Raw genomic sequence first — 20,314 nt, forward strand, 5'->3', positions numbered from 1 at the left:
CTTAAATTTGTGCATTTGTATGTTCAGATAAATAGGTGTGAACTCTGATGCCAATTCTTTACATAAGTGTATTGATGTTGATATCACTTTGAGAGTGACATAATAATGTTATTGATAGCAATTTATATGATGAAATTAAATAATTTCTGTAATAATGATAATTTCTCAAAAACTATTTTATAAATTTATGACTTATTACTAATTTAAGTATTACTTTAAGAAATGGACTGGGCGCGATGGTGCATGCCTGTAATCCCAGGTTGTGGAGCCTGAGGCAAGAGGATCGCAAGTTCAAAGCCGGCCTCATCAACTTAGTGAGGCCCCAAACAACTCAGCGAGATCCTGTCTTTAAATAAAATATTTAAAAAGGCTGGGGATGTGGCTCAGTGGTTAAGCACCCCTGGGTTCAAGCCCCAGTACCCCTCACACCCCCAAAAAACTACATGCACACAAAGAAATGTGTTTATTTGTTATTTCAATGTCTTTGTCCTCTTCAAAGCAAAATTGCTCCAAATTAAAATGAATAAATCAAATCTCTAATGATCCATTGAAAGATGTCTGTCGAGAGAACAGAAATTATGTGAAAATCTTGGTCATAACAACACAATCAGTGATTTTGCTAAATGATGCCACAGGATGAATATGTAATGATTTATTAATTATGAGTGTCTTTATTACTTATTTGAAACACTGCTGGCCTGTCAAAAGAATACCTAGACATGTACTATAATAATACTATGGAGTTATTTTTTGATATTTTAAGACTTCTGGTGATAGAAATATTATAATTTTACAAATAATTTTTTTGTCATTATGAAGGTGTATTTCAGGTAGGAAGATAGAACATATTTTACTGAATTGTTTGTTCTTTTGGTTTATTCATGTTAAATAGGTAAAATACTGTATGTAGATCTTCATTTTTACTTTTGCTCCACAAATGTAGGGAATGGATTTATACATTACATATGCCTATTGCTGAGGAGTCTCCCTAAAATTCATATGTTGAAATCCATCCTCCAAGGTTCAGAGATGGGGCATTTGGGGAAGTGATTAAGTCGTGCCCTCACAGTGGGATTAATGCTTTATAAAAGAGGTTGAAGGGAGCTGTATTGCCTCTTCTACCACATGAGGATGCAGCTACAAAATGTGTCTATGCATTCATCTATGAATGACCCCTTATCAGTCACCAAATCTGCCAGCACCTCGATCTTACACCTCCCAATCTCCAGAACTGTGAGCAATATATTTCTATTATTTATAAATTACCTATCGTAAGGTATTTTATTATAGTAGCAAGAATAGACTAAGACAGACATCAGTACCAAGAAGTAGAGCATTATCAGAACAAATACCTAAAAATGTATAAGTAGCTTTGGAACAAAGTAATGGGTAAAGGCTGGAATAGTTTGAGGTACAATGCCATGAAAGGGACTTTACAGGTGATTCTGGTGAAGGCTCAGCAAAGAAGAGAGCTATAGGGATTGCTTCAATCTTAGAAATTACCTGAGAACTCATAGTTAGAGCGTAATTGGAAATATGGATGATAAAAATCATTCTGATGAGGTTTCACATGGAAATGAGGAATATTGTTATTGGAAACTAGAAGAAAGGCAATCCATGTTTTAAAATGGCAAAGAACTTGGCTGAATTGTGTTCAACTTATAAGTGATGAAAATAGATATTTGATAGAAGAAATCTCTAAGCAAAGTGCTAAGGGTGTGGCATTGTTTTTCTTGACTGCCTACAGTAAAATGTGAGAGGAGATAAATAAATGGAAGGTAGAATTTATAATTGGAAGAGAAGCAAAACTTAAAGATTTGGAAAATCCTCAATGTGGCTGTGTTCTAAAGCCTGAAAAAGCAGCCCAGGAGAAAACACCAGGCTGTGGTAAGTAATTGTTTGACAAGGAGATATGATTGAGTCAATTTTTTTTTTTGCTGCTGTGATAAAAGGATGGAACCAGAACAACTGTTAGAGGAGAAAAGGTTTATTTAGGGGCTCACAGTTTCAGAGGTCTCAATCCATAGGCAGCAGGCTCAATTCCTCAGGGCTCGAAGTGAGACAGAACATCACAGTAAAAGAGTGTGGCAGAGGGAACCAGCTCATATGATAATCAGGAAGCAGAAAGAGACTCTACTCTCCAAATACAAAATATATACGCCATAATCATGCCCCCAATGAACCACTTCTTCCATCCACACCCCACCTGCCTCCAGTTACCACTCAGTTAATCCCATAAAGGATTAATTTACTGATTAAGTTAAGGCTATAACCCAATCATTTCTCCTCCAAACCTTCTTGCGTTTTCTCACACGTGGCTTTGGGGGTCATCTCACATCCAAACCATAAGAGTATAGTTATGCAGACACCAGGTGCTATCTACCCTGACAATGGATTAATGCTGTCCCTCTCATCACAGGTCCAGAATGCTAAGGCCTAGGGACAGAAGATGTCAAAAGAGGGCCCTCAGGTATTCCTGGAACCTTGGTGCCAGGACATCTCAAGTCTCCCATTTCCTCTATTCTGGTGCAGTGCTCCTCAGCAATCAGGTGTGGTTTAAGTGGGCTAAGGTTTGAGTTGGTCACCCCTCTGGTAAGCACAGATGATAAACATTGTTGATGCCCATGAAGTACCACCTTCATCAAGGTGCCGAGTACATGAGCTTTGACAGCATGGTTACCTGCACCTGGATTTCAAAGGATGCCCCAGAGAACCTCAGCCCAGGCAGAGAACTGCCACAGGGGCAGAATTATCACAGACAGCTCTCAGGTCAATGTCCAGTGGAGCTATAAGGGTGAGAGCTACCATACAGAGTGATGCCTAGCAGAGCTGTGGGGACAGGGCTCACCTCTATGACTGTAGACCGGTAAGCCATCGAGAAGCAGTTCCAGTCTGGGAGAGCCACAGTCGAAAGACCCAGTATTGTAGAGCTGCTCTGTGGGTTTCTCTCAGCAAAGCCATGAGGGCAGTGTGTGTGGAATGTGGAACAATGAGGCAAGATTATCCTGGAGCTGTAAGATTTAATGTTTGCCCTATTATATTTGGGGTTTAGTTGGAACCTATTATCTCTTCTTTCTTACTTCCTTTTGGAAAGGAAATCCCTGCCCTGTGCCTGTTCTACCATTATATTGGAAACACATAACTAGTTTGACTTCAGAGTCCCAATGATGAAGGGGCATTTGCTTCAGGATGAATCATACTTTTAAGTCTTATATCTATCCAATTTAGATGAGACTTTAGATTTTGAGTTGGTGCTGGAACTTTTGAGTTAGCTTTGGGGATACAGGAATGGAATGAATGTATTTTGCATGTGAGGACACAAATTTGGAGAAGTCAAGGGAAAAATTCTATGATATGAAAGTGGGCATCCCCTTAAAATTCATATGTTGAAGCCTGACCCCCAGGATGATGATACTGAGGGGTAAAGCCTCTAAAGGGAATGATGGGATTAGTGCCTTATAAGAGGATAAAGGGAGCTGCTTTGCTCTTCCACCACGTGGTAGCAATATGATGCCATTTATTAAACACACAGCAAGTTCTTATCAGACATCAAATGAAGAAAGAAAAGCATCAAGCTGCTGAAGAGAATAGAATTTCTTTTCCCTGATTAGTAATTTTATCTGTCACAGGTGAACTTTTGTTCTCTTTTAATCTTTGTTTCCTGCCTTCTCGTGTTGCTTGGTAGTTCTTAACTATCCTTCCTCCTAACAAGTCACATTCTCCCAGTATTATAGACTTGATCCCCTGCATCTTGGGAATCTGCAGGTCTGGCACCAGCTGAACTCCCTTGTTTTTATATTCAGCTTGTAATAAGGCTGCTTCCATGTTGTTGAGGGTTTCTTTCCCAATCACTTCAATGTTAATCCTGTGCGAGGCAGTCAGATTCTTGTTGCTTGTCCTCTGCTGATTTGGATCCTTTGTTGTGTTGATACCCTTCCATGGGCAGAGTCCCGCCTGGTGGTGCAAAGAAGTGGGAAATTTTAGAAAATCTATTCTATTGGATGTTGAACAGTCTCCTGTCTTCATAAAAATTCAGTTTGGCTTTTGTGTTTTCTTATTCATACTCTCAGAAATTTCGTTCTATTTTTTCTTTTACATGTCTCACTCATTCTTTCATTCATCAAATATTTAATGACCACTAAATGCAAGGTGCTATTCTGGAATGCAGAAATACAGACGTGAACAAGGTATAATTTTTGCCCTTGAGGCAGTTATAATCTATAGTAGTTTGGTCCAACAGCACATTCTCTGATGGTAGAAGTCGTCTATATACATATTGCCCAATATGCTTGCTATACATAGCTACTGGACATTTAAAATGTGGTTAGTATAAGTGAGGAACCAAGTTTTAAATTTTATTTATTTTTAATTAATTGAATTTAGCCACATGTAGCTAGTGGCTATTGGATGGAGCATAAAAGGGAGAGACAAATAAAGAAGATTTTTACAATATTATATGTTACATTTTAAATAAAATGGTTGGTTTTACCATTAAATAGATTTGGGGTTAGTTAGAAAGACCGAGGTATTAATCTCTACCTATGTAAACTAGTTGGAATCCTATTGAGAAGAAGGCCACAGAAATAGAATACAAGAAAAGTAGGAAAATGTCACATAGATGAAGCATGGTGAGAGGAGGCAAGGAGAAGAATTGAGGGCCTTGGATGTTGGAAACTTGCATAAATCATTGGAAATATTAATTGATGTGTCTTCATCCCCCACTTCCCACCCTTACATTTTGACATTTCCATTTTTCTTTGTTGTTGTTCTTCCACCCAAAGGAGGCCAGTCAATGTCCTTTGCCTCAGAAGAAGTTGGCAAGTCAAAAAGAGAAAAACGAAAGCATCTTTTCCCAGCCTTTGAGTTACAGAAAATCTAATGGCCAATATGCATTCCACAAGTCACAAATAAGTGTGGATTATTTGGTTAACACCTTATTGTTAGTGGGGTTGTTTTTTTTTTTTTTTTTCAAATTGAGGTCTTGCTGTGTTGCTTAAGCTCTCCTTGAACTTCTGGACTCAAACAATCCTCCTGCCTCAGCCTCCTCAGTAGCTTCAACTACAGGTACGTAACCACACCCTGCAGTGCTATTTTTTTTTTAATGCAATTCATTTGAATGCCTTTAGACTGGGAAGGTACTCTTTAGTTCATACTAGTCCTGTATTTCATTCGTCCCTGGAAGCTAGAGATGTAGAGATTTACTTTACAAGTCTGGCCCCTATAGGTATGTGAATTTGGTGTACCTTATAAAGCAGGTTTAGAAGAAGGCATAATGATGCATGAGCAGGGTTTCCTAGCACCAAGTCTTTCAGCATTGTAGAAGAGAAGTTGCAGGAAAATTACTTGGACTTTGGGGAAAACAAGGTACCCTGCTTTAAATTTTGTTGTTACATCTGTCACCCAGAGGAATGAGGACTTAAGACAGAAGTTATTTTGAATCTAGAAAAACAGAAAAAATTACATTTTGTGCACACATGGATTTGTGGACTATAATTTAATTTCTCTTTTCCATTATTTATCCTGTCAAACTATAAGTATCAGGATGCAACTGAGTGGTAGTACTTAAAAATTCATTTTTAAGAATGCAAATATTCCTTTTTCAATTATATTAATAGAATTTATTTAGTTCCTTATTTCCCAGAGCTTAAATAAAATTCATGTGAAGTAATTCAAAAAGGAAAGACAAAATTTTCAACCTACTATATTCTTCTCCATGGATACAATGCTCACTAATCAAGGGTGACCCCCATCTTGGATGCAAAACTAAGAATGGGCTCTATCAATTGAACATGGTGCTTTAGCATAATGCCTTAAGGGGATGATGCTGAAGAGTGGTTATGGTAAGCAATTTAAATTAACCATGAAAACAAATTTATATTGAATCAATACATTATACAGAAGTTTTGAGGCAAAGAATAATAGCCAAAAGAATGTGAATGAATTATGGGTTCCTAATGATCTCATGTTTTTGGGGAAAAGGAAACAGCAGATATTGAGGCTTATAGGAGGGATTTCAGAATGGAAAATACCTACAAAGCACTGAAATGTTGCTAAGGATTCAAGATTTTTTTTTTTTAATATTATATCTTACATCTTCCTAACATGAATGAAAGACCAAGAAGTTTGAATTAATGCCACCTTCTCTTAAGAACTTCCACAATATTGAAGTAAAATATTCATAATATTCTATTTATTCAAAATTATTCCAATGACCAAGAGTTTATGTTTATGTAAAATTGTTAGTAATACTGTTGTTGATAGGGGATCGGGTGGAAGGAGTGTTTCCTTTGCAGAAAATCACTTTTTTAAGGTTCATAAAGGCATTTTTCCCCCTTGACCATCTCCTACTTCCAGTGACCCACTTTCTACAGTAGAAAATTAGAAGTCAAGGCTCCTGTTTCTATTCCTGCCCTATCAGAGTCAGTTGATTTTCTGTAGAAGTTTTTCTGCTTGTAAATCTAAACCTCAAAGCCTTTAGTTTGCATTTCACCTAAAATAAAATCAATGACCCTTTGGAGAATCAAGCTTTAATGAGGGGTCACCTATTACTATAATTTCTTTGAAGATATTGTTGAAAAATGGTGCCCACATGTGTTTAAGTATGATAGGCGAAATTTCCCTTTTGGAAAGACCTCACTTTTTCTTTTCTTCTAAGGAACAGATAACTTTTCCTTTGAGAGCAATTAGAACAACAGAAGGATGACTGCCCTTTTTCCTTTAACTATCCATCCTTTAGTGCCAAACTTACAGTCCACCAAATGGTCTTCTTTTCATGTTCCAAGTTTTCTTTGATCTGTGTCTGTGATTCTAGTTCATATGTCCCCAGGTTCTACTTTATGTTTATTTTACTCTTCATCTGTTATCTGTAAGCAAGTTTAAATCCTTTGTGAAATGACATATAGAGGGAGGGAGGTAGAACAGAGGGAAAATGAAAGGCAGAAAATAAAAGGAGGAAAGAACTAAAATTTTCTTTATAATGGAGTAGAGTTTGAAATGACTGATCAAATATATATTGAAGTCTCTTTTACCAAATACAACATTGGCATTTATCACTCTACTGGAAAGGCATAAAAGCAGAGAAAAGCATGTGAAGTTTTATTTCCCTTAAAAAGAACATATAATGGAAATTCTGCAAAAAGCTGGAAATCTAGCAGTAGCAGGTGTGGATTACAGACTAAAGAAACTACTACTGCCATCGTAATAGGTGGTCTGTTTATGTAACTACCCCAGACGGGCATGGGGCTGGAAAGCTTGAGTGTTTTCCTGTTTTCGCTTTTCTAAGCTCTTTAACAGAAATTACCCTCCCCTGCTCACATCCTAACAAAGACCTTGTGAAACAGGTCACATGAACAGATGTTATTTCAACTGATGAATTAAAGCTCAATTTACTCAAAACCACAAAATTAAGATTTACTGGCATTACAATAAATAAGGCAGAAGGTGGTAGTGTCAGATCTAGCTTGAATTTCCAGTTCTAGCAACTACTTATGAGTTTCAGAGCATGTTACTTAACCTGCATCTTCATTTGTAAAATTAGAATAAAACAATGTTTCCCTCTCCCTCTTCCTAAAGTTCTGTGTATTTTGCACCACATCTCTAGAAGTTTAACTTTGTCAGACCTGACATCAGCCTCGAGTTGGCCTTTCCTTGGAACTTACATCTCCAGCTTGGTCTTCTTTACCACTGCAGGGCAAGAAACTCCACTTGGCCTCCACTTGCCTGCTGCCCATGTTCCAGCTAACAGCCACTCCGCAAAATGGCCTTGCAGATGAGCCAGTGCACATCCAAGTGACAGGCTTTCCCCCATCCCAGATGGTGACCCTCAAGGCCTCCCTGAAGGATGAGAAGGGGAATCTGTTCTGTCCAAAGCCTTCTATAGGGCTAATGAAGCTGGAGAGGTAGCCATGGAGCGAGATCCTGCATTAGGGGGTGATTATATAGGGATCCATGCGATGGGCCTCTTCTGGTCTCTGAAGCCTGAAAAGGCTTTCCGGAGGCTGCTCAAGAGGGATGTGATAAATGATCCCTTTAGGATCACTCTGTACCTATATGACTCTGTTTGCTTGCAAGATTCAACCACAGCTCAGCCCAGGGCCAGCCAGATGGTGCAGCACTGGTTCTTGGGCCCTGGGGTGCAGCGGAAGCAGATCAGAGAAGGTCGTGTGAGAGGAGCCCTTTTTCTCCCTCCAGGTGAGAGTAATCTTTGGTGATAAAGTAAACATTGTTGATGGGGAAAAATGTGTCTAGATAGAATTAATTTTCTCACTCTTTATATTCATGGTTCTGCTTGACCCTCTTTACTTGTGATCCCATTCTCTTCGTTGTTCTCAGGGGAAGGCCCTTTCCCAGGAATCATTGATTTGTTTGGGAACATTGGGGGTCTAGTTGAATTTTGGGCCAGTCTTTTGGCTACCCATGGCTTCGAAATATTGGCACTGGCATATTTTGCCTATGAAGACCTGCCTAAGAAACTGCTGGAGTTGGACTTGGAATATTTTGAAGAAGCTGCCAACTTTCTACTAGCTCATCCCAAGGTATTTAAAGTACTTTTCATTTTATCTTGAAAAATTACAGGGGGGAAATAATCACCAAGGTCTGCTATTTTTTTTTTAATCAGTCTGTGTAGACTTGGGTACAGCACAACTTACATTTAAATAATGATTATAATAATGACTTTGTAGGATTGTTGAGTTGATTAGCAACTAGTGTTTACTGGCATATCAATAAATGGATATATTATGATTCTTTTCAGCAGAAAAAGCCAAGTCTCCTTACATTTGAAGTGCTTGTAACTTATTCATAAGTGGCTCTTTAATGTTTTATCAGTCACTAATCTCAAATCATAAATTCTCTGGCTTGACATGTTTTCAAACTTCAGTGATTATCTCTGCATGGGGTAATGCTAGTGTAGGTCCAACTAAAGGGTCCTGAGACTAAGAACAATGTAGAAATTCAATGCTCAAATTGAAGCATATGATTAGAGCAGGAATACCAGCAAAAACTGATTTGGCTGCAACAATTAATTAGCTGAATTTAGTTAGTTTCAGAGATGGGGGTATAGAACTATATTTAAGGTAAATATCCAATGCCAGGAGCCAGGATTGCAAAAGGAATTTGAAAAGGAAGTGTCATTTTTTAACTCTTTGTGAACTATCATTGTACTAATGAAAGTGTGGCCCATGGTTCAGTGGCTCCACATCACCTTTTAGAAATGCACTCTGTCATTCCCTATTTCTGAATCAACATCTGCACATTAATAGCATCTTCAGGTGATTCTTAGGCACATTAAGTTCTGAGCACCAGAATAGTACATCTTGTAACCCAGATTTTTCTAGGAATAAAATATCAGTTGAATTATGATGTAGTTGTCTTGAGGAGATTCCAAAGGACTGATATTTTCATTAAGACTAAAAAGAATAGGAATAGATACTACCTGCTCAGGTGTCAGGGTTGACATTCTTTTAGATTGAACCATATTAACATCATTTTGTAGGTAAAAGATGTTAAAATATCAGCTCTTTCTTATGGTTCAACCTAATGGTGGTGAACAAAATAGCAGCTAAAATTCATTGAGTGGCTATTTTTTATGCTAAATACTTTATATGCACTATCCAATCTTACACTTGCAATAGTCTTCTGATGTAAATACTGTAGCTTGAGCATCCTTAATAACAAAAATCTGAAATTTGAAACTTTTTGAGCACCAACATGATGCTCAAAAAGTTATTTAGGACCATTGCAGATTTTAGATTTTCAAATCAGGGATGCTCAAACCTGTAAAGTCTATGCAAATATTCCTAACTCTGAAACATTTCTGGTCCCTAGCATTTCAGATAAGGGATGTTCTACCTGCATTAACATCATTCTCACTTTTCAGATGAGAAAGCATACTTAGATTAAGTAATATGCCCAAACTACATAGTACGGGAAAGAGTCAGTGTGACAATGGCTTTGCCCCAACCATGAAGGGGGCTTGATTCCCTAACTTGATCATTCTCTTCGATCTAACTCTGGAGAGCCTTGACTCATCTCAGGGAAAGAGGATCGATTACCATTGTCAACTTCTTTATCTTCATTGTTTGGTGAAACGTGTATGATTTTTTTCCAAGAATACTTGGATTTTCTAAAAGAATTGCTTTAAAGGAATTAAGTCCCAGATAAAATATTTTCAAGTTAATTTTTTAAATTTCAGATGTAAGTATTTGTGACAGTGAGGAAGAAATTCAATTGTAAAAAAAAATTCGATTCAGATTTAGATTCAGCAGATGAACTTCCTCCTCTGCCCCTAGAAACTATTGTGGCCAAAGGTAAATCTTTTAAACTTCCCAAATTTCAGTTATCCTATAAAAAGGACCAACTGAGACAATATGTGCATAGCACTTAGCCGAGGACCTAGCATGTACATGTTATTTAACTGGGAATTACACTTGGAATATTTGAGAGAACCTGACAAGCATCTTTTTCTAGCTGAGGACAAGGATGTAATTCTTTGAAAAGCTTAACTGCTGTGTTCTGAGGCTCAGTGTTGCTGGACTCTGAGCGCATTTATAGAACTTGACCTTTGATGAAGTTTTTATTTTTATTGTCTCATTCCATCCTCATAACAACTCTGTAATGCAGGTGAAATTGTCACCCCCACAAGACCATGAAGCTTAGAGAAGGTGAGACATTCTCCATGCCAGAAGCTGGGAGACCCGAGTGCCAGAACTCAGCCTTTTTTGACTCTTTTCATTAGGCTGTTTTATTGATCAACATGCAGCTGCTTCTTGAGTATGGGTTGTAATGGGTTTCCCTTTTGTTTTGTGCTTAAGATCCAAAGGCCAGGAATTGGCGTGATCTCCGTGTCCAAAGGTGCAGAGGTTGGGTTGGCCATGGCCTGCTATCTGAAGCAGGTGGTGGCCACCGTCTGCATCAGTGGGTCCAACACTGTTTTGGATATCCTGCTCAGATACAGGGATCTTCTTGTAATGCCCTTGCACTTCCATAGGGAGCGTATCCAGACCCATGTCTCTGGGGCTGTGCGCTTCTGGAATGGGAACAGAGACCCCCGGAATGAGCTGAACCAGCAGAGTGTGCTTCCTGTGGAAAAGGTCCAAGGTTGCATCCTCTTCATTGTAGGAGAGAATGATGAATGCGTGGATAGCCGAGCATATGCGGAACAGGCCATGGAGCAGCTGAAGAGCCAGGGCAGAAGCAGTGGAAAGATGCTGGTGTACCCTGGGGTGGGCCATCTCATAGAGCCGCCCTATGCTCCATTGTGCTTTGCATCCTGGAGTCCAGGGCTCCCCTGTCCTGTGCTCTGGGGAGGAAATCCTGTTGCCCATGCTGCAGCCCAGGAGCATTCCTGGGGAGAGATACAGAAATTCTTCAGGCAACACTTCAGAGGGACCAGAAGCAAACTCTAAGTAAAAGCTCCAGTGTGGTGAGCCGCTTCTGCCGTTTGTGCAGACTATGGTCGCCATTACAAGATGGCGCTGGCTCCGCTGTGGTCTGTGACAAACAACTCCTTATTTGGGAGAGTTGGCGCATGGTTTTTCACCACCCTATGAGAAAGCTCCACGTGGCAGCTTCGCATTGGGGCTTGAGATGCTTTATTAAGGCTGGGAGGGGCATCTGGGAGAGAGAAGAAGAAATATCAAAGGCCTGAATAAACTGGTGAAAGAAGATTCCTGAGTTGCGTCTTCCTTGCGGGCAAGGGGTCGCGACAAGTGGTGCCGAAACCCGGGAACCAGAACTTTCAGCAGTCAGGGGTGGTGCACCGGTTAGTCCCAGGTAAGTGGGATCCGTGACCAAAGCGGGGCAGCTCCTCTGTAAAGAAAGAGAGAGCATTACATTTTATTGCAGCTGCACTGTGTACTTTCGCTTTTGTTTTCTGTGTTTCTTTTGTTGTGTCATTTCGCTTTTGTTTTTTGTGCTTCTTTTGTTGTTGTGTCATGGGTGCCGCATCTTCAAGTCCGCTTCTCCTGGCCCTAGATGGCCTGTTACGTTCCAAGGGCCTGGAAGTGAAACATAGTACTTTACAGAGATTTTTACAGAAGATAGATATCGCTGCACCGTGGTTTGCATTTTCGGGCAGCCTTACTGTACCTAGTTGGGATAAATTAGGCAAAGATCTTGACTTTGCTTCTGAGCAGGGCATATTAGAGGGTGGGGTGATACCCCTTTGGAAAATGGTCCGTAGTTGCCTTACAGATGGCAGATGTCAGGAAGCACTTACTAAAGGACAGGAAGTTCTAGAGCAATTACATGAGGAGAAATCGGAGACGGCAGGAAGTGAGGTGCCTCAGGAGGATAGGAGTGTGCGGAGCGTGAAACAGGGGAGGAGACGATTGTATCCAGATCTCAGTACGCTGCGCACACCCCCATGTGAAAGTGGGTCAGAGGAAGAGGAGGATGAGGAGGAAGAGCTCGGGAGGCTGTCTCGTCAGCTAGAGAGTGTAGCTATAGGAGAAGGGAACAGAAATAAACAGGGGCTCAAGAAAAGCGATCCCCCGGATCCACCGCCGTATGGTGGGGGTGTTTCGGGGAGAGCTTTCCATGCCCAAACATGGAGGGCTGTTAACGCTGAGATGGGTCTTGCTTATCCAGTTTTTCAGGACAATAACAGGGGAAGATATCATGAGCCTTTAGACTTTAAGATAATTAAAACCTTGGCAGAATCTGTCCGCACTTATGGCATAGATGCCGCTTTCACTCTCACTCAGGTGGAGGGACTTACTAGATTTTGCATGACTCCCTCAGATTGGGCTAGTCTAGTCCGCGCTTGTGTTTCCCCAGGGAAATATTAGGAGTCCAAAGTTGGCTGTTTAATGTTTCTGGCAGTACCCAAGACTCGGAGCGAGGTAGGAGGCTTAAAATTTCTGCAAATAATTCACAATTATCTAATGCTACATTACCCTCCACAGCAGTCTGTCTCCAATCTCCGTTCCTGTTTCTTTTGGCTAATGTTACATTACAGGGGATGCTTAATTGTTCTAATATTACCTGTTATTTGTCTGAGTGTTGGAATGGCTCCTGGACTACGGCAGTGGTTATGAAAATTCCAACCTTTGTCCTGATCCCGGTTACTGCAGATCCAGAATCTTTTCCTATTGTTGAACTGATTAGAGCCCGTAGAGATTTTGGAATTACGGCAGCTATAGTGACAGCTGTGGCAGTGTCTGCTGCTGCAGCAGTTACAGCTGGAGTAGCCATGGCCAGCCAAGTACAAACTGCTGCCACTATTAATCAGGTTATTCAACAAACATCCACCATACTTGAATCTCAAAGTAGAATTAATCAACACATTTTATCTGGGATTCTAGCTGCTAATCAAAGGATAGATCTGCTTCAAGCTCAAGTTGAGGAATTGTCTGACCTAGTACATTTGGGTTGTATTGATCAACGTGCACATTTATGTATAACCTCTGTCAGATTTAATGATTCCAGAAATGCCTCCCGCATCATCGGAGAGTATCTATCCGGAACCTGGTCCATGGAAGCAGAAAACTTGATCCAGTCTCAACTAACTCAGATTGCTGTTTTGAATAGTACCCGTGTCGAACCAGTGACTTTGGGTCAATTCACCAGTTGGCTATCCTCTGCCTTTTCCTTTTTTAAGGAATGGGTGGGAGTGGGCATTTTTGGTGCAATGTGTTGCTTCGGTATGTTCCTCTGTTTGTGGTTTCTCTGTCGCCTTAAGGCCCGCAGTGCTCACGATAAGGCTATGATCACACAAGCTCTTGCAGCTTTAGAAAATGGCAACTCACCTCAAGTCTGGCTTGCGCATCTTAAACAGTAAACCTTTGACATGGTCGTTACACCCCAAGTTATTATAACATTGCACTGGGATCTACATGACTTTCCTTGGTATTCTCTTAGTGTTGGAAAGCCCTTGCACTCTGCCGGTCTTACTGCCATTGCACGCAGATGGGTTTCCACACTAGTGCTTTTCTATCGCCTTAAAGTCCGTGCCTTTCTTTCAGGGTGCTGTCAACTTGTTTGTCGTTATAAACAGCCACAGTTCAGCCTCAGCTATCCCCCTTCGTCCACCATCGTCACCATACAGGATGCGAGGCAAGGCACTGCACTTGAATGATCCTTGACGTGGACCTCAAGGAGAGCATGTCCTATTGCATGCGGGTTAGACGCGTCCACGCCCCGCCCCACGAAAAAAGGCGTCGGCTGATATGGCCTCAGATCTGGGGAAGGGCCCTCCTTAGGACTGAGCCATACTATGCAGCCACTTCTGCACAGTGGGATAGGACCTCTACTCTCGCCTGTATTGTTTTAAGAAAACAGAAAGGGGGAACTGTGGTGAGCCGCTTCTGCCGTTTGTGCAGACTATGGTCGCCATTACAAGATGGCGCTGGCTCCGCTGTGGTCTGTGACAAACAACTCTTTATTTGAGAGAGTTGGCGCATGGTTTTTCACCACCCTATGAGAAAGCTCCACGTGGCAGCTTCGCATTGGGGCTTGAGATGCTTTATTAAGGCTGGGAGGGGCATCCGAGAGGGAGAAGAAGAAATATCAAAGGCCTGAATAAACTGCTGAAAGAAGATTCCTGAGTTGCGTCTTCCTTGCGGGCAAGGGGTCGCGACACTCCAGGAAGATGGGGTGGGGAGAAGAGGCTGGAATGGGGGCAGGCCAGGGACAGAATGCGAGAAGACAGGGACGGGGGATTCTTCTGGTTTCTCTACATTTACAGCCATATTGAATCAACTGGATGGAAATTGAACAAAAATCAAAGACCAGGACACACGAATCTGAGAAGTTTAAATGTACTTTGAATTTTTGTAAATTGAATCCCAGTTTGTATTGTGATACTTTTGCAAATTGAATAATTTTTATCTACATGCCCTCCCACCCCACTTAGGGATGGCTTATATCCAGGCATTGCTAATCTTAATGTATTCCCTGAAATTTTCTGTAATTCCTGTTACTAGTAGGAATACAATTTCGAGTTGGTTTCTGACACTTGCTATGAAAGTTCTAAAACCACCATCAAGTACAGTGCTTCCTCTAGATATTCAGTAGATAATTTTTAAAATTTAAAATACCATGTTAAAGTGCAATTTTTCTCTCTATTCCATTTACTTACTACTATTTTAATCAGGAGTAATATTGAATTTAATCAAGTGCCTTTTAGCAGTTGTTGAAATTAAATGAGTTAATATATGTAGGGCTAAATAGAACAGTGCCTAGCACACAGCTATATCCATACCAGAGTTAACCATTATTAATTTCATAATGCTTTCCTCTTTCAATCTGTTAGGTGGTGAATTGCATTCATTAATAAACTAATTTTGCTTGTTAATCTAATTTTTAGTAGCTGAATTTCTCATATTGATTAACTTGAGTTCTAAAATTTCTTTTGGAGCACATCTAATCATTTGTAGTATTTCAGAATTTCATTTATATTTTCTAGATTAAATTTCAGATTACCTTTTTGACAATCAATAATTACATAATCTTTACTGTGTTTTAATAGTTTCTTTGCTTTTTTCTCTTATAATTTTTCACATAGCCCCTGTTATTTATTTGCTTTCTCTTTTCTTTTAGTCTGGCTTGATGAATGTTATGGTTTGGATCTACCATGTTCCCAAAGGCCATGTGCTGGCTTTGTTGCCAGCCTGGGGTGTTATTGGATGCTGGTAGAAAGAATATCCTATAAGGCAGCATATGGCAGATTGCCATATGGCCAAATGACCTTTGAAAACTTGAACCAAAATAAATCGTTCCTTCTTTATTTCCTCAAGTATTTTGTCAAAGCAATAAAAAGCTAAGACACCAAATATTTGTCTATTTATCTTTTGAGGAGAAGCTTTGGTTTGTATGCTGATCAGATCAAGTTAAGTGAAACTACAATTAAACAAATCAAATTAGATAGTGGGTCATTTTATGGGACAAGTGACCTGTCTCTTCAACAAGTTAATTGCGAGAGAGAGAGAGAGAGAGAGAAGTGGCAGGTCAGGTTAATGAAATTAAATTCAGAGCTATGGATGAACAAATGGATAAACCAAATGCTGTATGTGGCCATGGTTTGAACAAAGTAACTGGAAAAAGAATTTGGGGGATATTTAAAATTTTATTTTTAATTGATAAATAATAATTGCATGCATTTATGGAGTACAATGTGATGTTTTGCTATATGTATACATGGACTGCTTATACCAAACTAATTAACATACCTTTCACCTCACATACTTGTGTTTCTTTTTTCTATTGAGAACATTTAAAATCTCTTAGCAATTTTGAAATATAAATTCACTATTATTGACTATGGTCACCATGTTGTCTAAAAGATCTCAGAAACTTATTTCTCCTTCTAACTGAAACTTTGGACCCTTTGTTAAACATCTTCCCAGCCCCTACCCCCTCCCCTTAGAGTAATTTGAATATGAACTGGATATTAAATGACACTAAAAAAATGTTATGATCTTGTTAGGTGTGATGTAGTATTGTGTTTATGTAAAAATGTCACTATTTAGAGAGGCATATTGAAATATTTAGCAGTGAGGATTCATGATATCTGGGTACTAAAATACAGGAATATTGTAAAATGTGAATAACTACTAAGTTTAGATGAAGAATATAGTAGGATCTGTTACACTATTCTCCCTACTTTTATGGGGTGCCGGCAGTTTTTCATAATAAAATGTTAGAGGAGATATCAGTATATTTACCTTTGTGCCTCAAAAAGCAAGAAGGGTATCAGGCATCATATCTTCTTCACGGCACCACCACATAAATTTAAGATTACCTTTTTGACGATCAATAATTACATAATCTTTACTGTGTTTTAATAGTTTCTTTGCTCTTCCTTACAGCCCATTTAAAAAATTATTGACTTTATCTTCCATTTTGCCATTTTCCCAAACTCAGTTCTTTTAAAAGATCCATATTTATCTGAATCTTCAGCACATCTGAAGATTCACTCTTCAATTGCAGTTTTTATAGGTATGGAATTTTATGTTAGCAATTATTTCCCTTCAGCCCTTTGGTCTTTTTTTATCTTGGCATTCATTCTTGCCAATGAGATAGCTGATTCTTGTTTCTCTTTCCCTTCACCCCCTCACCTCTCTTAGCATTTTACAAATTTACGATTTTCTCTTTGTTCTTTGTGTCCTTAAATTTTCTCAAGAAATGACCAAGTGTAGGTCTATGGGCCATTTAATACTAAAAATGTCTTCACTATGACTTGTCTGTATGTCCTCCAAAATTCAGGTGTTCTGACTTAATGGCCAATGTGCCAGTGTTAATAGTAGGCCCTTTAAGAGTGATTAGACCATAAGGGGTCCTCCTTTGAGAATGTGATTAAGGCCCTCATAAAAGAGGCTTCTTGCAGCATTTGGTTCTTCAGTCCTTCAGTCCCTTCTGCTGTGTGAAGATGCAACGTTCCTTCCTCCAGGGGACAGAGTCATAGAGCACCATCTTGGAAGCAGAGAGAAGCCTACATGGATACCAAGCCTGTTGGAGACTTATCTTGGACTCCTGCCTTCAAAACTGTGAGAAAAAATTTTCTGTTTTTTAATCCCAGTATTGATATCAAGTATTCTGTTAACAGCAGAGCAAATGAACTAAGATTATCTTCAGCTTTAGGACATTTGCTTCTATTATTTGATCTCTTCATTCTTTCTATTTGTTGTTGTTGTTGTTCTTTCCTCTGAAACTTCTCTTATGAGGATTTTATGCAGCTTCTGGATGAATCCTTCATGAATATTGTATTTTTCTCATATTTTAATTTCTTTGTACACTTTCCCTTTGCATACTTAGAGAACTCAATTTAAGTTGTTAAGCCCATTAATTTGTTCTTCATTTATGACCTAGCTACCTAGCTCATAAAATCATGGTTTGGATTTTATTTTGAAGATTATTTTTAAATTCTATGATCTCTAATTGGGTATTTCCTTAAAGCTGATTCTTGTTTTATAGATAGGTTATCCTTTATTATTCCTCTTTTCACTTGTGACTTCAGTTTCCTGTGTAGGATATTGTCATTGTATTAAAAAAAAAAAAACACACCACAAATGATGTTCCTCGTACTGAGATTCATAATCCTGCCTATCTCAGTACCACCGGGATTTGATCTCAGCAAAATGAAACACATCTCCTTCATTTTCTTCTTTACAAGGCCTTACTGGGATCTCAGCTCCCAGATCCACTGTTAAGTCTTGGCATGATTTTAACAACATGTTCATAAATCTATTTCTAAGGTTGCCATTCTTAACTCAAACCCCCAGATGATGAAGTAATTCACAACTGGTACTGTTTAGTTAATGAGCCTTAAATGTGGGCCTCATTGGGTCCACAGCCTGCTGGGGTAGAGGACCCACCTGTTTCCACTTTAAACCTTATGGCTATTAAAGAATAGAATGAATAAACACTGAAATGAGAAATGCCTGACTACACTGGATGGCCCACACAGGGGCAGAAACTGTTGACCATAATGATGGTGAATGAGAAGAGGACATAACAATTTTGTACAGAAATAAATGTGACTACAGTAAGCCTGGATTTACCCAATTGTGAAATATGGAAGGACATCACTGGGAATTTAAAGCATTGCTTTATAGGATGACTTATTGGAGAAATGACTTTATGTATCATTGAATGTTATCCCAAAAGAACTGTTTTCTGTTTCAAAGTATTTGAGTTGAATTAATAGATGGAAGTTATATTAAGGTTAATTGGGGAAAGTTAGTACATTTTTCCCTCAAAGAAAGTCTTTGAGGGAAAAGAGCTTCCCCTCACCTGCCTTCCATTTCTATACAGAGTTAGGTGGCTTCATGGAAAGGTCATAGAACATAACCTGTTACAGATGTGGACACACAAGATATCAAAACGAACAAGCCAGGGTGAGAACAGAGGCACCAGTTTTGAGTAGTATGAAAGCTGATTTTCTTGACAGTCGTTTCTGCTATTGGGAATGTGTGTAGAGTGACCAGAGTCCTCACATGGGACCAGCAGACTAGGGAGTAGATCCAAACTTGATTCCTTTTTTCTTTAAAATTATTATTTTTTCATATTTATTTTTTAGTTGTACACAATACCTTTATTTTGTTTATTTTTCTGTGGTGCTGAGGATCGAACCCAGGGCCTCGCACGTGCTAGGCGAGTGCTCTACCGCTGAGCCACAACCCCAGCCCCCGATTTCTTTTTTTCTTACTGGCTTTTCATTCATCACCTGTGAACTGGGAGAATTCAATTTGGAAAAGTGTCCTCTGAGGAGGAAATGACCATCCCTCCACACACCAGCTGTCTCAAGCTGATGAGTCAATCTCCTAGCAATTTTTCACATCCTTCTGACTTTCTCTTTATCACCATTACCACCCTAGTCCATGTCATAATCACATTTTGACCAACATAATAGCCTCTTAATTGATCACCCACTTTCTGCTTGGGATTCTCTTCAACCTGTTCCACACACATTTATAGAAGTGCCCTTTAAAAATACATATCTGACTGTGACATTCTCTTGCTCACTAAAGGTCTCCTGTCACTGGAGGATAAATTCCAAAGTTCATAATAAGATGTCCAGAACCTCCAACATAGTGTCCAGCATTGTCAAGTGTCCTTTCTTCATTCACTCGCAGTCTTCCAGCCACACTGGCCTGCCTTCAGTTTCTTCCTGCTCCAGGGCCTTTGTATATGCTAGTCTCTTGGCTTATTATGCTTTCCCTCCTGCTGTCAGTCTAGTCCTCTCCTACTTATTCTAAATAGATCCACATTAATGTTACTTATTTACAGAAGCCTTTACTGTTAATAAACCTATCTTCCCCATCTAAAATAGGTATTTTATTAAAGCCCTAATTTCAAATGTATTGTGGTTGTCTTCCTTTTCTTGCACTTAACAGTCTCGTGAGGGTAGGAAGCAGGTTAATTTGTTTTGTTGCATACACTCAGTTCTTAGCACATAATGTTTATTAAGTACTTATGAAGGAAGGCATGAATCCTGAGACATGCTGGATGAAGAGGTAGGATGTGAACAAGAGTTTTGGTGTTCATTACAAAAGTTTCGTGGAATTACAGGGTCTGAAGTAAATGACACACTAGTTTTAGTTCAAATTGAATTTATCAGAGCAGAAATTACATCATGTCTTCAATGTGACCTACTTAAACTTGGGCAATCAGGTATTTGATGTATCTGCCTCCAAGATACTCAACACCCTTGAGGTCCTGGTAGTTGTATATAATAGGGAGTCAAGCTAAGTTTTTTGAAACTTAAATGTCACTTATTGTTCTTCTACTCATTAAATCATCCCAATGATAACTACCCCTTCTCCTTCTGAGTATAGGATGATGGCTGTTTGCATTCTCTGTTTCAGTAGAGTTA

General features: G+C 39.4%; 1 protein-coding gene across 1 annotated transcript; it reads left to right on the forward strand.

Moving 5' to 3' along the window:
• Nucleotides 1-840: 840 nt before the first annotated feature.
• LOC124101314 (acyl-coenzyme A amino acid N-acyltransferase 2-like) lies at nucleotides 841-11,420 on the forward strand. The gene is given in 4 exon segments (XM_046457211.2): nucleotides 841-7,858; nucleotides 7,861-8,190; nucleotides 8,332-8,534; nucleotides 10,812-11,420. Coding segments are annotated over 4 exon segments (1,257 nt in total). The 5' UTR covers nucleotides 841-7,728; the 3' UTR covers nucleotides 11,406-11,420.
• Nucleotides 11,421-20,314: the final 8,894 nt, after the last annotated feature.

Source organism: Marmota monax, unplaced genomic scaffold (genome assembly GCF_021218885.2).
Source record: "Marmota monax isolate L192 unplaced genomic scaffold, Marmota_monax_Labrador192_F-V1.1 WCK01_AAM20220418_F8-fsc00069, whole genome shotgun sequence".
NCBI lineage: Eukaryota > Metazoa > Chordata > Mammalia > Rodentia > Sciuridae > Marmota > Marmota monax.